At 39.5% G+C, this 17966-nt stretch overlaps 1 protein-coding gene across 1 annotated transcript in view; it reads right to left on the bottom strand.

Annotated features, from left to right (window-relative positions):
• The window catches only part of Chn1 (chimerin 1), a 152037-nt gene that overhangs the window by 92293 nt on the left and 41778 nt on the right, over positions 1–17966 (bottom strand). The window contains exons 3-5 of the mRNA XM_060390437.1: positions 15400–15455; positions 9451–9482; positions 6578–6691 (exon numbers count right to left, since the gene is read on the bottom strand). Of these exons, the coding sequence (XP_060246420.1) occupies positions 6578–6691; positions 9451–9482; positions 15400–15455 (202 nt within the window). The remainder of the gene's footprint in view (positions 1–6577; positions 6692–9450; positions 9483–15399; positions 15456–17966) is intronic.

The following is a 17966-nucleotide window of genomic DNA, read 5'->3' as shown; positions in this document are numbered from 1 at the left end:
AACTATTGTGAGCAAATACTTAAGCTTTTTTTTTTTTCCTAAATAAAAATTAAATTCAGGCTAATGGCAAAAAGGCATTCATTATGTCAAAGGGAATCCACACTAACAGAAGCCCAGTGATTACATAAGTCCCACATAGCTTTAGTCCTATATCAGTTTAAATATGTGACACTGATATATGTTTTTTCTCTAATTTTTTTTTTTCAAGACAGGCTTTCTCTGTGTAGTCATAGCTTTCCTGAAATTCACTCTGTAGATCAGGCTAGCTTGGATCTCACAGAGGTCTGCTTGTCCCTGCCTCTTGAGTACTGGGATTAAAGGTGTGCACCACTTCCACCCAGGGCTATATGTTTCTGTTTTGTTTGTTTCCTATTTCCAAGAAAACTCTTGGACAGAGTCCAGGCAAATGTCTCCCTGCATTACATGTTTGGCTGAGGAGAACAAGCGCAAGACTGATGTTCAGTTGACTCACTTGTTTGCACATTTTAGTTACTTGGAGTAAAAAACTAGTTATTAGCATAGAAATGTCAGTAATAGATTTATTGAGTTATAAACACATTCTCACGTATACCCAACTCCAATAACAAGGTTTACAAAAATAGAATTTTTCAGATAAAGACAAGTTTATTTGTCTTTCTTTAAAGTTCTAAGTGGGTTGTTATCAGAACATGGTCCACGAATGAAGTCGTGCAAGGAGAATTCTGACTGCTTGTGATGAGGGACCACCTGGGAATGGGAAACAACTGTGATTATTTGAATTGAAGCCAGGTGCAGAGAGCTCTTGAAGGGCGGGGTGAACTGTTCTGAGAAACAACCAGCTGTAAACTATAGAGCAAAAGTGATCTGATTTTCAGGTATAAAAACCCTGTGCTTTGCATGCTCGGGGTCATCCATCTCCTGTCTTTGGAGGGGCGACCCTATCGCGATAGCAATAAAACCTCTTGCTTTTGCATCGAGCTGTGGTCTGTGAGAATTCCTGGGAAGGGCACGATCCTGAGCAGTGAGACTCCAGGTCTTACATTTTTGGTGCGTTGGCCGGGAAACAGCATGCCCCTTCCCAACCCTCATCAGACTGGGCTCAGAGGTGGAGCTCGGAACTAGTCTGATTTCTGGTATACCACTTTGTATCTGGGAACTGGAGAACGCTCCAGATTCCATCTGTAGGAGTCGGCTACCGAGAGGCAGCCTCTCCATCTGGGGAGGCCAGGTCCGTGAAGGTCTTCCTCCCATCTGTAGGAGACGGGAGGCAGCCTCTCCATCTGAATACGGTGGTACCACCCGTAAGGGCATCCTTATCTGAATTGCCTGACGTGTTCTCTTTGTCTCTATCGTTGTTGCTTCTTTGACTTTCTTGAGGGACGATTTTATTATGGGACAGACTGTGACTTCTTTTTGACCTTCCACCTCCTTATCCACCAGCTTTTCCCCCACTAATCCCCCAGCAGGTCTGCAGCAGGGTGCCACCAGTCCCTGAGCACTGCCAGATTCTGAAAGCGAGACCAGAACTCGCCTTCGTCAGGGAACATGTAAGTGCGGTTCAGGTCCTGATGCTCCAGAGACAGTGTCAACCTCTCCCTGAGGTTGATCCACAATTTTAGGGTTAAAATTGAGGCAAAAAGAAAAGGGGGGAATGAGAGACCACCTGGGAATGAGAAACAACTGTGATTATTTGAATTGAAGCCAGGTGCAGCGGGGTGAACTGTTCTGAGAAACAACCAGCTGTAAACTATCTACAACCAGCTGTAAACTATAGAGCAAAAGTGATCTGATTTTCAGGTATAAAAACCCTGTGCTTTGCATGCTCGGGGTCGTCTCCTGTCTTTGGAGGGCGACCCTATCGTGATAGCAATAAAACCTCTTGCTTTTGCATCGAGCTGTGATCTATGAGTTCCTGGGAAGGGCGTGATCCTGAGCAGTGAGACTCCAGGTCTTACAGTGAAAAAACTCCAAGAAAACAAGACAGAGCCTTGTGCCTCAGTTTGGGCTGTGCTCTCCCGGCCCTCCCAGGTATGGCAGACAGGGGCCAGCTTGCTTTAGACTATTCACTGCAACTGGCCACTGGCCATTGTCTACGTCTCTGTAGAAACCGTGTTTCTGCCACACGTAGCTTCTCCTTCTGATTACACCGTCAGGTGCCCTTTTTTAATCCTCAAGGTATAAACTGCCTGATGCTCTGAATAAGGTTGGCTATTGCATGAGACTTTAGTCTGGCTTAATTTTTGGCCCCATTCTCCCAGGTTTCACTGCCTCTAGTGTGGTAAACAGGTTGCAAATGTACATATACCCATAAATTGTTGACATTTTATCAGGTACAGTGACAGCAAAAGAAAACAGATATTTTATATCTGAGAAGTCACTTCATATGATTACTCTTACAAGCTCTCCATAAACTTCTATACCTTTTTTATTTTACTATTCTCAGGAAAAAATTTTCAGAAACAAATAATATAGTACCTAAAATGACAAACTCAGCAGGTAAGGTTTAGCAACAGATCAGAAGTAGTAGAGGAGAAGTTGCTCACTGGCAGAATGCCTGAAAAGCATATACAAGACCCTGGTTTGATCCTCAGAACTGCACACTTACAAAGCAGAATGCAAGACTCGGGAACTGAAAGACAGATCAATAGGAACTATCCAAATGAACCTAACAATTCTTCTAGAGAGTCATACAGTTTATGGTGTATTTTTTTGTGTGTTTGTGTGTGCCAAAGGACAACTATAGTTGTTCTTCCTTAGAAGCCACTAACTTTCTCTGAGACAGGATATCTCTCTGGCCTTGATCTCAACAGCAGGCTAGACTGGCTGGCCAGGAAGCTTCAGGGATCTACCTGTATTAGGGCTGGGAATACTTTTTTTTTTTTTTTTTTTTTTTTAAGATAAGGTTTCAATATGTAGTCATGGCTAGCTTGGAATTCAATGCAAACCACCCTGACCCAGATGTTCTTTGCCATCTGAAGCATCTTCTCAGACCAATGAAGTATATGTTTTAAAAATTAGTTCCTCAACTGGTAGTGTATTTAAGCAGTCAGCATGAAGTTCTGGGTTTGATGCCCAGCACTAAGAAAAAAAAATTCTCTCTTAAAACTATGAAAACCATAAGAAAAGCATGTTTTCACCTGCATTTCTTCTTCTCCATTTTCTTTTGTTTGTTTTGTTTCAAGAAATGGTTTCTCTGTGTAGTTTTGGCTGTCTTAGAACTCACTCTGTGGACCAGGCTGACCTTAAACTCAGCAATCTACCTGCCTCTGCCTCCCAAGTACTGGGATTAAAGGTGTGCCACCACTACCTGGCTCAGCTGAATGTCTTAAATTACTTAAGTTACTTCATGTCTGACATAATATTTTCTTAAGCTATAATTAATACAAATGTCAATCAATCCACAGGAAACCTCCAAATCTCCGTGGAATAGGAGATAGTTGTAATAAGTGCCTACATAGTCCATTCTCTTTATCTGCACACTCTGACCTTAAAGAAGCATTTCCCCTCATTTTCTGACCACTGGCAACTAGTAGTGACAGCATCTGCTATTACCCTGCTATTGTACATCACATGCAGAGAGCGTCGGTGAGGGGGAAGATGCCAATGAGAGGAAGCAATGTTTGCTCAATCCTGTGTCCTAATCACCTCTATAATCTTACTAATCAGTGCTCTTCTTTCTCTCCTTTTTTTTAAAAAAAAAATTCTTTTCCTTTTTGAGAGTAGGCCCTACTTCATTGGCCAGGTGGCCAGGATGAGTAATCCTTATGTCTCAGCCTTTCCAGCCATGACAACTAAATGAGATTTCAGGATGAATACCCAAGAAATAGGATTGACTTGCCTGTATGAAATAAGCAAGTGAGGGCTGGAGAAATGGCTCAGCAGTTAAGAGTACTCTCTGCTTTTCCAGAGGTCCTGAGTTCAATTCCTAGCAACCACATGGTGGTTTACAACCATCTATACTAGCATCTGTTGTCCTCTTCTGGAATGCAGATGTACATGCAGACAGAGCAGTCACACATTATTAAATAATAAATATTTAAAAAAAATAAGCAACTGAAAACTCCTTTTAATTACTATGAAATATGCAAGGCTTTGGGGATCCATAAAGAAGTTATGAAACAGAAAAAGATATGGATCCAGAAAACCAAAGGAAAATTACAAAATCAAAATTTTAAAGTTTGTTAAAAATAATAAACTTATTTTTAACAGCAAATATTACTGTAAGATTTAGTGTGTGTTGGAAGGGAAGGGGGGAATCTACAAGGGCCTAAAACCTGATGAAAAAAAAACAATTTCTTGGTTTCTGTCAGAACAGAATAATAAAAGTGTTACCAGCTAGTAAAGAGAATGGAGATATTATAAGATATTTGAAAGAAACATGATGATCTCAGTTTTGGGCATATTGGTCTTGCTGTATCTACTGAGGACCCCGAGGTTCAAGATTTATTCCTTTTTAGAGAGCCCTTGGCCAACCTAGCAAATGCACAGTTAACACAGATGGCTATGAACTAGACAAGCTGTTTACCACACTGGATTGTACATCATGTTAAAAACAAAACAAACTGACATGAGTTGGGAGAATTATCAGCTTAGAGTGGGAATATGAGATAATAATAATAGTAATAATAATAAGAGACGTTTCATACTTTTATTTCATCTCCTGCTATACATCTAGTGTAAAGTGTGAAGACTGTTATATTTCAATGCATAAATGATTTCTAATACACATTCATAATTTTCTCTTCCCACCTTCCCCAGCAGCTTTCTTTACTCAGTATTTCTTTCCAAATGGGGATTTTTCAGCAGCAGCAACAACAAAAACAGACTAGAGTTTCTCACAGATCTATAAACTAAAAACACTCCCTTCAAACTAATGTTCAGCTATTCTCTAATCTCAATCTACTGTCCCAGATGGATGGGAAATTAATAGAATGACAGGGCAAGGAATGAAGAGGAGGAAGTCCTTGGGCAGTCTAGAGGTGACTCTACTCCAAAGTAAATCCATGGTGCTTGACTGTGATGGTAAAAGGAAGGGAAACTATACAAATGAGTTCTAGTCTTAGAATGGCCACATGACCTGGGAGAAAAGTAAGGAAATTGCAGCCCAGGGAATGGGATTTTGTTCTTCCTCCTTCCAAGTTACTCTGGTCCATGGCTGTTGCATCAAGGTTCATTTACCCTAGATAATCACATGATTGCCACACATAGGAAATGCAGTGGTACAGGATTCTGATAGAAAGTTAAAGGAATAGAAAGGCAAACAGACCAACTTTAAGGACTGCAGATGCAGCTAAGCAATGCCCCCAATATGAATGGGCCCTGTGTTTGGGCACCAAAAGAACAGAGAGAAGGAAAACCAAAACCAAAAGACAGCAAAAGTACACAAGTTCAAGTAATTCTGTGATTTTCTCCAAATCAGTCTTCTAGTAAAATTGGTAGAAAAATAAAGAGATATGGGTTGCCAAAGAAGTTATTTTCTCCAGTATACCACAATTAAAATCAATGAGCAACATAACTAAGTAATTGAAGAGGGATTTATACGTCATGATTTGTAACAAAAGGCAAAGTTCCACAAATGTGATAAAACTCCCCTTTCTCAGAATACCACAGACTCAGAACTCAGTTCTAGCCCTGAACTGAACCAGTCATGCTATAAGGAAGATTAACTGATACTTATCAACGGACAAGAATGGATTCCCTGCTCACTCACAGAGATAGAGGTGGCTGGAGGAGTCAGGCTAGGTTGTCCTAAGCACTGACAGCTTTCTATGCTCTCTATGCTCTGTCATCTCTTCACCACTTCCTTAGGAAGTTGCAGGTGCTTTTCAGTCTTCTTAAAGACAAGACCAGTGAGAATTAACACACGAGGATATGAACAAAGGCAACAAATAAGAACAAAGGCAACAAATAATTATTCTAAGCCTTTGGACAGGCAGGAATGCAGTGTTTAAAAGCACACTCTAAGCCTGAAGGGCTTAAAATACTAGCACAACTTTTATGTGTGAACATGGTCAGCTGTTTAATCAACCTCCAGGCCCTTTGTTTCTTCAACTGTAAGGTTAAAATAACAGCAACAACAATAATAATAAACAGGGCAAGCCCAAGGGCTGGGCATCCTACTGTATTTCTGCTCTTATGACTGGCTGAAGTGCAGTGCTAATGAAAACACTTGTTTCCAGGCACCACACTGTCAGCGAAGAACAGCTGAACGTTAGGTGAAGCTCAATTGTAGAGAAGAGCCAAGAGCTCTCAAGAATGCCACTCTAACCAAAAGTCAACCTAAGGAATGACATTGGCTTTAGGTTCATCAGTTACAAAGAACTTTTAGTATCTTTACTTAAGAAATAGATAGAAGCTGACACAGCAAGACAGAGAACAAGGGGCTGACAAAGATGCTTTAAAGTATCTAAATCCTTCATCACCCAGGGCTAAAAATTCATAGGGAATTTTTAAAGGATCTCAATGCTATTAAAATGGTAATTGGACCCCAAGAAAACAAGAACCAAATTCAATTACATGCTGGATGTCTTTAACTTTTAAAGGCCTCTATTAAGAGGGTTTAAAGTAAAGCAGTTATAAGTGCAGGCCCGTGACCAACCTTAAAGCCAAAGTGTATGTTCCAGGCTGCCGCTGGCTCTCCCGGATGAGGTAGCTCCCCTCAGCCACACTCAAGAGCTGGTCAGTCTCTTCTCTAGAGATCATGCCATGAAACCTACGGAACAAAGCCAATTCAGAGATCCAGCTTTCCACAGTTTTTCAATGTAAAAAGACAAAACAGCTTCCTGCCCTCACCTGTTGTTTTCAGCTACACCATGGCAGGAAAACACTTGGGTTTGACTGTGCTTGTGTTACTCTGGGCTTGGCCCCTGGCCAGCTTCTTTGTGAAAACAACAGCACCAAAATAGCTACTGATCTAGTTCCCAACCCAGAAGCAAAACCCATACCCATCTACAGCAGGACCCACTACCTCACCCAAGAGGACAGTCCTTTTTCTTGTAGCCATTTGACTATATGGGCTTAGTAAAGAATAACACAGAGAAATTTATCTCATTTCTTCTTCCCAGTTGGTGCTGCGATCCAAACTTCTAGCTGGAAGTCCATGCCGGCAACTTTCCAGGACCCTGGGTTGTCTTTAATTGGCATGATCACCCAATAGTGTACATATTGCATTACTGAATACTCAGACCACAATCAAACAGTGTAGCACTTGCCTTTGCTTCCTATCCAAATCCTATCTTTTGTTAACAAAGAAAAAAAGGAAGAATAAACACAAATAATAAATAGATTGTTTATGCAAAGATTCATTTACAACAACCTGATACAAAATACTGAGAAAGTAAAAATGGCAGTGGTGACAGAGATATAAAACACGGAATCATTTTACACCTGTATGATGATTTGCAATTTGTAGCCTTTTAAAAACTCAAAGACTATAAAGGAATACAGGCCATGCCACCCTGAATGCGGCATGTGTACTGCACATGCTTTGGTACGTTATTGTCATCTGACATCACAAGACAAACAGCCTGTGCCTGAAAAGTCTTTCTCTGAGCTCTCCTCATCTACCTAAAGACAAACCATCCAAAAGAAACTGAATCCCAGCAAACTCCTCCCTGGGGACACTGAGTCCTCCCCAGAAGAGAGGGCTTAAGGTAATACCACACCACACCCAGACTTCATCACAAACCAGCCTATCTCCCATTCATTCCCCTAAGGGACAAACTACATCTCCTAAAAATTAGTTACTCTCCCCTAAATGGCCCACATTGTCCCTAGGACATTTTAAGTTACTAAAGAAATAAATAATGAAACATTAATAACCAAATTCTGACATCTCACTGAGAATTCACTACTTTTTTGTGATGCCCTTGTTTGTACTCAACAAACAAAGTGTTTATACTATCTGCTGTGATCTGTCTGTTGAGTTTATCTCAAGGGCTCAAGGATCACAGGAGAGCATGGGATTACGTCTCATCGCAGCTGCTCACTGCTTAAAAGAACCACTGCAGCTTCCATAGCACAAAAAGACAATGGTCACATGACTTTGGAATACATTTTGAAGGCCCTTCATTGACATCCACGAATTTTGCTTGGGGTAACTGGTAACTTCCTGAAGTTTTTCCTTGTGGCATGGCTCAGTCTCTCTGAACAGTCTTAAAATTGTTCATGGCAATTATGTTTAAATCACATCTATCGGAAAGACTCTAACTGGTCTCCTGAAGTTTTCATCTCCATCAATTTCTCAATCTTTTAAAACTAGGTCCACAGGCAATCTACTGAATCTGTAGCAAGCAAGACTAACCTGTCCCTGAAGTGACACCCTCATGAGAAAACGAGGCAAAATGTGCTGTTTAAAACAAAGATCAATTACCTTAAAGGCAATCAAACTCAAATTCTGGAAGACACTTTGACAAGGAAATTCAGAGACCCTTAAAATGCTCATACCAGTTGACCCAATATTTCTGTCCCTTTAAAACTGTACAGTAAGAAGGTTTTCATCAGTGTTAGAGAGGAGGCCTCCCAACCCATAACCCCCACTCTAACATGGGGTGCGCTTCCATGTGCAGCAGTACTGAGGAGAGCCTCCATCGGTGCCCACGCAGGTGCTCTCACCTTAGCTCACAGGCTCTGACTATGGACAAGTCACACGACTTGAAAACACACCTGGATTTATTTATTTGTTATTATTAATTATGTTATTAGCTTGAGCTTTACATTTAATATTGATAAAGAGCATTAAAATATTTTTAAAATTCACTTTCAGATTTAGTTCTGCAGTTGGTCAACAGACTATACCAAAAATTACTACAAATGCTGTTTTAATGTTTAAGGTTTAAATTTTGTGATTATTGAGAAACAGAAAGATAGTACTTTGAAGAAAAGAATAAAAATCTTCTATGTACAAGATGTTAACTTTGTAAGACCTGAGAGGTGACCGATGAATTGGCACATGCCTGTAATTCCACCACAGAAAAGGCTGGGCTTCATAGTGATGCACTGTCTTTAGTAAATCACATCAGGAAAACAGCTTTAGAAGGTATGTAAAACAATCTGACATGTCTCTGGGAAACATGAATCACTTTTTCTGGTATGATAATACATAATATAGAAAACTGGAAAGAGGGAGCAATACAAAATGAACTGTCCAGACCCTCTGGCGTCTCTACATATGTTTAATGTATCTAACTCATAAATATACACTTTCTTGAAATGCATCTAGGTGCATGTGCTTATGTGGCTTGCTTCTTTAACATTATTGAATATCTGCTTTATCACAGTATTTTCTTTTTATACTTGTTTTTATTTTCCTATTCAGAGCAGTTAGAATTATACCTGTAATCACAGAAAGAAAATTCAGTTCCACCAAACCAGAATATTTCTTTCATCCTGTGTTCTTACCAAACACATTCATTTACCTGTATCTTTTGCATATGACAATCTATGAGATATCTTCTGATAATTCATACTTACTCTCTTCCATAATACTTTGGTCGGTTTTCTACCTACAGGAAAAGGAAGAACAATGAATATTTATGCAAATCAAAATGTGCAAAATGCAACTCAGCACTGTCTTCATATGATAATAAAGCACATACCAAGAAAAAGAATCTGAGTAATATTAACGGGCAGAAGATGGGTTCTAAGTTTATTAATTAACTGAATTTGTCATTCATCTCCCGAAACCTGTTTTTGATGTACCTGTGCTGTGTGTGTAAACAGTTGAACAACATTATCTTTTGATTCTAGGTAATAATTAGAAAAGACAATCACTATTCAAAAACGTAAAATATCCACAAAATTTAAGGCCACAGCAGTGTCGAAACGGACTGTGGTTCTCCTCCTGGCCTCCCCAGCCAGCTCCAGCTTCTTACAAACATCTTAATGTGTCATTACACCTCTGTTCCCATCAGGTCTCCTTTCACTACTTTCTCCTCCCGTAGCATTTCACAGCATGCAACACTCAGAGGTATAGATTCGGGAGAATTCCTACTGGGCAGATAGGAAGATTGAGGGGATTTGCCCAATTCATTAAAAAAAAGAAAAAAAAAGAAAATAAGATAGTCATTTTTAGAGAAAATTGTTTACATTATTTGTGTGTGTTTGTGGACGTGTGGGGTGTAGGGGGTGTTCATACCACCTCATGAGAAATGGAGGTCGTAGGACATCTCACCACAGCTGGTTGTCTCCTTCCACCCTGTGGTTGTCAGGGGTTGGACTAGGGCAGTCAGGCTTGACAGAAGGTGCCTTTACCTCCTGAGCCATCTTGCCAGCCCATACCTATTTTTTATGTGCAGGACACATATCACTGAATTAAAACCAAAACTGTCCTAACCATTTTGAAAGTACATTGTAAGGGTGAGAAACACAATGAAAGTTTTGTTGTTGCTGCTGCTGTTTGTTTTTTAAGCAATAAGAAAACCAAAAAGTACAGGAGTCGCAAATGGTCCAATGGCAGTAACAGAGGACTCATGTGGTAGTTATAAGTTGGAGGTCAGAAAAGACCACTCCGAGATGACATTTAAGTTGAGTCCTGAATAACAACATAGTTATAACTACAAAATCCCAGCAACAGAAAAGGCTTTTTCCTAGGAGGTCCCTGGGTTCTAGGACTCCATGCTGCTGCTGTGTTTTAGTCACGTTTAGGATCATTCACTCTACAGTAGGTGATGACTCTACTCTGCTTTATGAGAGTCGTATCACTCCCAATTCTAAACTTGCTTTTCATGGTAACATTTTAATTGATGAAAACATTATATTTATATATGTATTTATTATAATTTACACATGTGTGTATTATGGTGTATAACATCATGTATTGATACATATGTTCACTGTGGAATGGCTAAAATAAATAAGGTGCATTACCTCACACACTTAAGATCTTGAGGTATTCCTCCTGCTTCAACTGCAATGCTGCATTCTTTAACCAACACCTTTTCCATCCAGCAACCACCTCAGCATCTGGCAACTACTACCTGTACTGTGTGTGGCTCCTGAGCTGAACGTCTTAGATTCTACAGAGTGAGATGATTTAGATTCTACAGAGTGAGATGATTTAAGTGTTTGACTTTTTGGGTCTGGCTTATTTCACTTAATACAATGTTCTCCATGTTCACCCACGATACTGCAAATAATAGACTTGCTTCTTTTAAAGACTTGTTTGGTGTGAAATACAGCATTTTATCATGTATGTATACATTGTCTTTACGCACTCATTCACTGACTAGACTATCCTGGCCATTGTGACCAATATGGAAATAAACATCAGAGTGTAGGTATGTCTTCATTTCCTTTGGACAGGTACAGGTAGCAGGGCTACGAGACTATAACGTACAGGAAGGAACCAAATATCAAGGAAGCTAGATTTGTTATTCAAGTTATTGCCAGTTCACGTGGTAGAGATCAGGTTAATAACAGAATGCTTTTTTATCATTTTTTATTAAAATTTTTTACATTAATTACATTTTATTCCCTTTGTATCCCAGCTGTAGCCCCCTCCCTCATTCCTTCTCAATCCCACCCTCCCTCCGTCATCTCCTCCCATGCCCCTATCTAAGTCCACTGGTTGGGAAGGTCTTCCTCCCCTTCCCTTTGACCCTAGCCCATCAGGTCTCATCAGGACTGGCTGCACTGTCTTCCTCTGTGGCCTGGTAAGGCTGCCCCCACCTCCCCTCAGGAGGAGGTGATCAAAGAGCAGGACACTGAGTTCATGTCAGACAGTCCCTGTTCCCCTTACTAGGGCACTCACTTGAATACTGAGCTTCCATGGGCTACATCTGAGGAGGGGTTCTAGGTTATATCCATGAATGGACCTTAGTTGGAATATCAATCTCAGAAAAGACTTCTGCGCCCAGATATTTTAGAGAAAGACACATAGGGTAAACACTCACTTATAAGAGAATACTAGACCTATAAGATAGGATAAACATGCTAAAACCTGTACACCTAAAGAAGCTAAACAAGAAGGAGGACCCTGAATAAGACGATTAATCCTCACTTAGAAAGACACCACCTCTGAGGCATCTTCAAATTCTCTCAGTTGTAGAATTACGGTGATAACATACCGCATTTCTTTCCCAAAGTCATACTACAGGAAAGTGAAGAAGTTTTATCTTTCTGATACATTTTTTCTGCCATTTGTCTCCTATCTTATTAATTAAATTATTTCCAGCATGTTTTCATTTTCTCATGGGAGTCATGATTCTACCTTTTCCTAAGAATTATTCTTAAATAATAAGCTTTAGGAAACTTTATTTCTGTTGCGCAACGAGGTTATCTTCCAATGTAAATCCCATCTGAGTTGTTCTTTGTTCCACAATTTTTCAGCTCATAAATTCACTACACATCTTTTGAATCTAAGGAAGCAACAAAAGTTTTCTTTTTTAAAAAAACAAGATCTAGATGTTTTAGGGTTATCTAAAATATTAAGTAGTGTCTTCCAATTTACAGAAATTATTCAGATAATCAAATTAAAAGATTAGTCAGTAATATAAAAATGATTAACAATCTGAAATTACTTGGCTTAAAAATGTATCAAGTTGGGAATTTAAATATCATGCAATAGTAGGAATAATTTATCCTTATTAAGCATTTATATGCTTGTTTTTAAGTTTTAAAAAACATCTAATTGGGGCTGGAGAGATGGCTCAGCAGTCAAGAGCACTGACTGTTTTTCCAGTGGACCGGGGTTCAATTCCCAGCACATGACAGCTCACAACTGTCTGTAACTCCAAGATGTGACACGCTTACACACATACACTTTTAGGCAAAACAGCAATGCACATTAAAATTTTTTTTAATTTAATTGTTTTTGCAAGAAAAGAAAAATCCATTTCCTTTGATTCAGATGACAGAAAATCAAATCAAGGATGACTAGTTCCCTAAAGTCATTTTTCCCTCTCAAGTTAATCTATCAAACCATATGTATTTCTGCCCCTTCTTGGCTATTCCCAAGAACCAGTGTCTTACAGGTCCTTTCATTCATACTTGGAAGTGCTATAACAATCTCCTTAACCAGACTTTTTGCCTCCAAATATCCATCTTCCTTCCTAATCCAACTTCCACGTTTCATTTTCTTCTGAAAATCGTTTTTACTTCTATAGTACAAGGTCTAGCTCTACACTTAGGACATAAAATATTTTTTATTGTTTTTCATCTATGTAGATCTCTGGTACCTTTTGGGACTCTACCACAAGTTCCCTGCAAGTGGGGAAAAAACAACCCACTACAAAACCAGATACATGGGATTGCTGCCAATCTGTCCTGCTAGATAATCTGCTCCACTCCCTATGGAGAATCTAAGCTCTAGCAGGAGACATACATTACTTTGACTTGAATTCTGAGGATCTATCAGAAAGCAACCCTCAGAGAATACTGGATGACCTACTGAAGGAATAAAAATATGAATGTCTAGTCTTGGGTTTTATACACTTTAGCAGTGTCAGGTAAGGGTTCTACATCATGGAGTGAAATTAAATTCAAATTTTAAGTGGTTGGTTATTTTCATAACATAGATGCCACTACTGCACTAGCATATCTGTAGGCAGGTCACTGCTGTAGACTGAAGGGTGATACTGTTGATTACTCTTCTCCTCTAGTAGCATGCAAAGTACCTTCTAGCACCATGAATGTCAGTAGGTGTGAAACATCTAGTTGGGTACCAGCTCAAATCCTCCATGTTTGATGATACAATTAAGTGAAATCTTCAGGAATAGCATCTTATCATCAGGTTGTAGATGGAACCAAAAACTACTGCTTTAGCCTGTGATGTCTGAGAGGATTTACAGGATTCCTTGGCTGCTGACTGAAGATGCAGCCCAGTCCTGCCCCTGGAGATCTGACTTGATAGCATAATGTGTCTGTCTGTCTGTCTGGAACATTGTCTCCCCTGATATGGTGATTGCGGATATTCTAGGAAACTTCTACAGCAGGAAGTTTCCACGCAGCTTTTCAAGTCTTCAGCGTAGCTGTGCCTTCCCATATTCCCTCCTTTACCCTGCTCTCCCACACCCCTCCTCATAATCCTAGTCTAGTTTTCCCTTTTCTGTTTCTAACACTGTGTTCCATTTTCCCCTCTTTGGAAGATCTTTCCCACCAGCACCCCTAGGTCCCTTACTAGTTATTTAACCTCTATGGTTGTTTAGATAAACATACAAATCTATAGATTAAAAGCTAACATTCACATATTACGCTGCTAAAGGAATACAAAATAAAATAATGCTTAATGGCACATTTCTATAGCTATAAATCAGAGCCTTGCTTAATCCTCCACGGGGAAGCTTCTTTGTGGAGATGGGAATGAACACACAGACCCACAACTGGACAATGTGCAGACAGTGAGAGACTTCAGAGTACTCAATCCTAAATGGGATGTCATCATTAGATACCGCCCCTCAAGGTTCAGAGATCTACTTCAAAAAGGAGGAAGAAAAAGAATATTTTTAAGAACCAGAGGTATGGATGACTCTAAGAAAACAGTGTTTTCCAGACTGGGCTGATACGCATATGAACTCACAGAGACTTTGAAAGCAAGCACAAAACCAGCACAAGTTCAAACAAGGAAAGATTCCAGCTTTGAGAAGGAGGAATAAACACAAAGTCTCACCCCAACCAAGAAGCTATTTGCAACTGATAGCTGTTGGCAAAGGGAAAATCAGTTTTCTCAATGGAGTGCCCCTGGTATAGTAGCCAGACTCCAGGGCAGGCCCAATGCTCAACACTAGCCAACACAAAATAGACTTCAGATTTTTCTGAGCTTGTTGTTTAGGTATTTTATGGGGTTTTGTTTGCATCTTTTCATATGTTATACAATATAGCTTTCCTTGGTAAATTATCCATGTTATTTATTCATTTTGCCAAAGGGTCTTTTTTTTTCATTTTTATTTTTTGGTAATTTCATACATATACACAATGTACTTACATCATATCCAACCATATCCACCTCTCACTCTTTCCATGTTCTGTGTGTGTGTGCATACACACACGCACACTCATGTGCATGCATGTGTGTGTGTAACTTGCTATGCAGAACAGGCAGGCTTGGAACTCTTGGAACTCCCTCTGCCTCCTGTGTGTTGGGATGGAAGGACACATGTTTGCTTCAACTTTTGTTAATTTTTTAAATTATGATTCAAATCTATCTTTTAATAGAAGATATAATTCAATAATTCTATGATGATATTTTCAAATTCATTATCAGAAATAGGGGATAAACCATTTTAAGATGTAAAAACAGTGTATAATTAACTGATGAACATTGAAATAATTTAAAATATACAAATATGTTATATAGAATGCTCTAAACAGCATACATATGTCCAAAGAATTCAATACAATCACAAACAAGCCTCCAAGGAAGGTTGGCTTTTGAGAAGCAGAAGAATCAAAGGGCTTTTGCTGTAACGACTATGTCACACCCACCTCACAAGTACAGGTGATCCTCCGAGGGTGAGGGGCCTCCTGCTGCAGCTGGTATACTACAAGAAGGTAGACATGAAAGGGGTCACTTTCCCTTACATAGAATTTAGGAATATAGTATCACAAGAAGTTGGTTGCTTTTTATTCTCATAAGAAAACTGCTACAGTCCTATTTCTTGCTAAATAAAAATTTGTCATGAACAAAACAAAGACTGTCAACCAAAGTAAAGTTGCCAAATTTTAGGCGAACAAAAGCAGAAAAATCATAAGCTACAAAAATATCTTCTAGAACAGTAGTTCTCAATCTGTGGGTCACAACCCATTTGGGGGTTAAACAAACCTTTCACAAGGATTGCCTAAGACCATCGGAATACACCTATATTTACATTGCAATTCAAAAGAGCAAAATTGTAGTTATGAAGAAGCAACAAAAATGATTTTATGGTTGGAGATCATCACAAGAGGAACTGTACCAAAGGGCACAGCATTAAGAGGGCTGAGAACCACTGTGTAGAACAAATTGGAGCTATAATTTTTACAATCTTCTCTATAATCTGCTCTTTGTTTTCCTAATATAAAACATTTCTTAAAGGACGTTACCTTCAAACCTGGGACTAAAGTCATTTGTTTCAGGCAATCACTTGTTTTTTTCTCCTTACTAATATTGCAAACATCTATTTTCAAATATAATCTTCCTTAAAAACAAAATTTCAGAGACCAAGTTATTAGGACTCACTCAATTTAGGCAAATTCAGTAAAAGAAAGAATTCAACACTGAAACACCTTACTAAATGAATAGGTAACTTTTAGGGATTCTGAAAATGGATCAGTGGAATCTGAACTAATAACATGATCTTTTCCAGCCTCATATAATGGTGGTTGTCAGAAGCATCACGTAAATATGCTTGTCCTTGAGGTTGTTTCTTCTTATTTCTAAGTGTCCACTCCTAGGTAAATGAATGAAAACTGACACTGCAGTTAAACACTGACATAGTCTGTCAACACCATCAAACTACCCAGACACCTGAGACTTCAGACAATGGATGACTCATTTGAAAGAGGAATCATTTTATAGGGTCCATTTCTGACCACTGTAATTTTTATATATCATGAGAACATATATGACTATACATAATTAGATAATATATACATATATATAATTAGAAAAAACATGGTACACATCACTGTTCTCTACTGCTACTTACTACTGTGAAACATTTACAATAATCCCTGGCAACAATAAACCTACCACAGAGTACTCTACATCAATGACTGACATCAGTATATGAAGTCGCTACAGTAGTATCTCATTGCTGGTGCCTTCTGAGGTTATCAGTAGAACATAGCATCTGGATAATGCTCTGACGTAAAAGGAACTGAGTACAGGTAACTAAGGAATGGTGAGAGCAGGTAGGGAACAGTCTTCCCCAGGGAAGAGCATGCCAACTGGTTATCAATTCCAAATGGTCAGTTCTGAACCATACACACAAATAGCATTACACAGACTCATCAGGCATATTTACATATTTAGGAATGTGTGTGTGTCTGTGTGTAACAACTATTAGTGAAAAAAGGGGTCATGAATTTGAAAGAGAGCAAGGAGGGTATATAGGAGAGTTTAGGGGAGTAAAGGAAAGACTGATGTAATTATGTTATAATCTCAAAAAAAACCAATAAAAATATTTTTTAAAGGAACTGAAAATCTGTACCTTTACTTTTTAAAATTAAAAAAACCACTTCCTCAGAAATTCTGATACAAATGTTTTCCTTGGCTTTTTTCTCGTGATATTTATAGATCCCTGAACTGGTATATTAAAATAGTTCTAAATATCTTACTTCGCTGAGTTAGTTCATCAAAAGTACTTGTGTGAGTCTAGAAATTAAAGAGACGACGTGAGGGGGATAATTCTGAGGTGAAGAAGGGAGCAGCAAGCACTGACGTCAGACTAGGCCTGACAGTGAGGGTGTGCACATCACTCAAAGAGGTGTTTCCACCTTAAGAGGAGATGACAATGTCAGGCAGTCCGCATCCAGGGCTCCTCGCAGCTAAGTATAGGACAGGGTGAAAATCCAGCTCACTTAGCTGGGTTTCAGCCTTGGGGCCCGCTGCTGAGGTGCCTACCCAACATGTCAGAGTGCACCTGGCTTTTCACTCTCCCAGTACCCCTCAGTGTCTACCTGTGTCAGGACATGGCTACCCCACCCTCTGCTGCTCCCCCTTCCCCCAGAGGCTCTTCCCTATCATCCAGACCCTTTATGTGTACTCTCCTCTCCCTCTCCTCCTCCTTCTGTCACCGCACTCGACTTTCTTACTTTCTCAACCCGACCCCCCCAAATTCTCTTCCTGTCTGCATGGCAATTTTCCTGGCCTCATTCTTTGAGACCAATCAACTTGCCCAAAAGCTGCCCCCAATAAACTTGCTTTTTATTCAAATATTTATTTACTTATTTTACATATATGAGGGCTCTATCTGCATGCACACCTCCATACCAGAAGAGGGCATCAGATCCCAGTATGGATGGTTGTGAGCTGCCATGTGGGTGCTAGGAATAGAACTCAGGACTTCTGG

Source organism: Meriones unguiculatus, chromosome 8 (genome assembly GCF_030254825.1).
Source record: "Meriones unguiculatus strain TT.TT164.6M chromosome 8, Bangor_MerUng_6.1, whole genome shotgun sequence".
Lineage (NCBI taxonomy): Eukaryota > Metazoa > Chordata > Mammalia > Rodentia > Muridae > Meriones > Meriones unguiculatus.
Note: the sequence above shows the minus strand (reverse complement) of the source record. Positions and strands in the feature narration are given on the sequence as shown.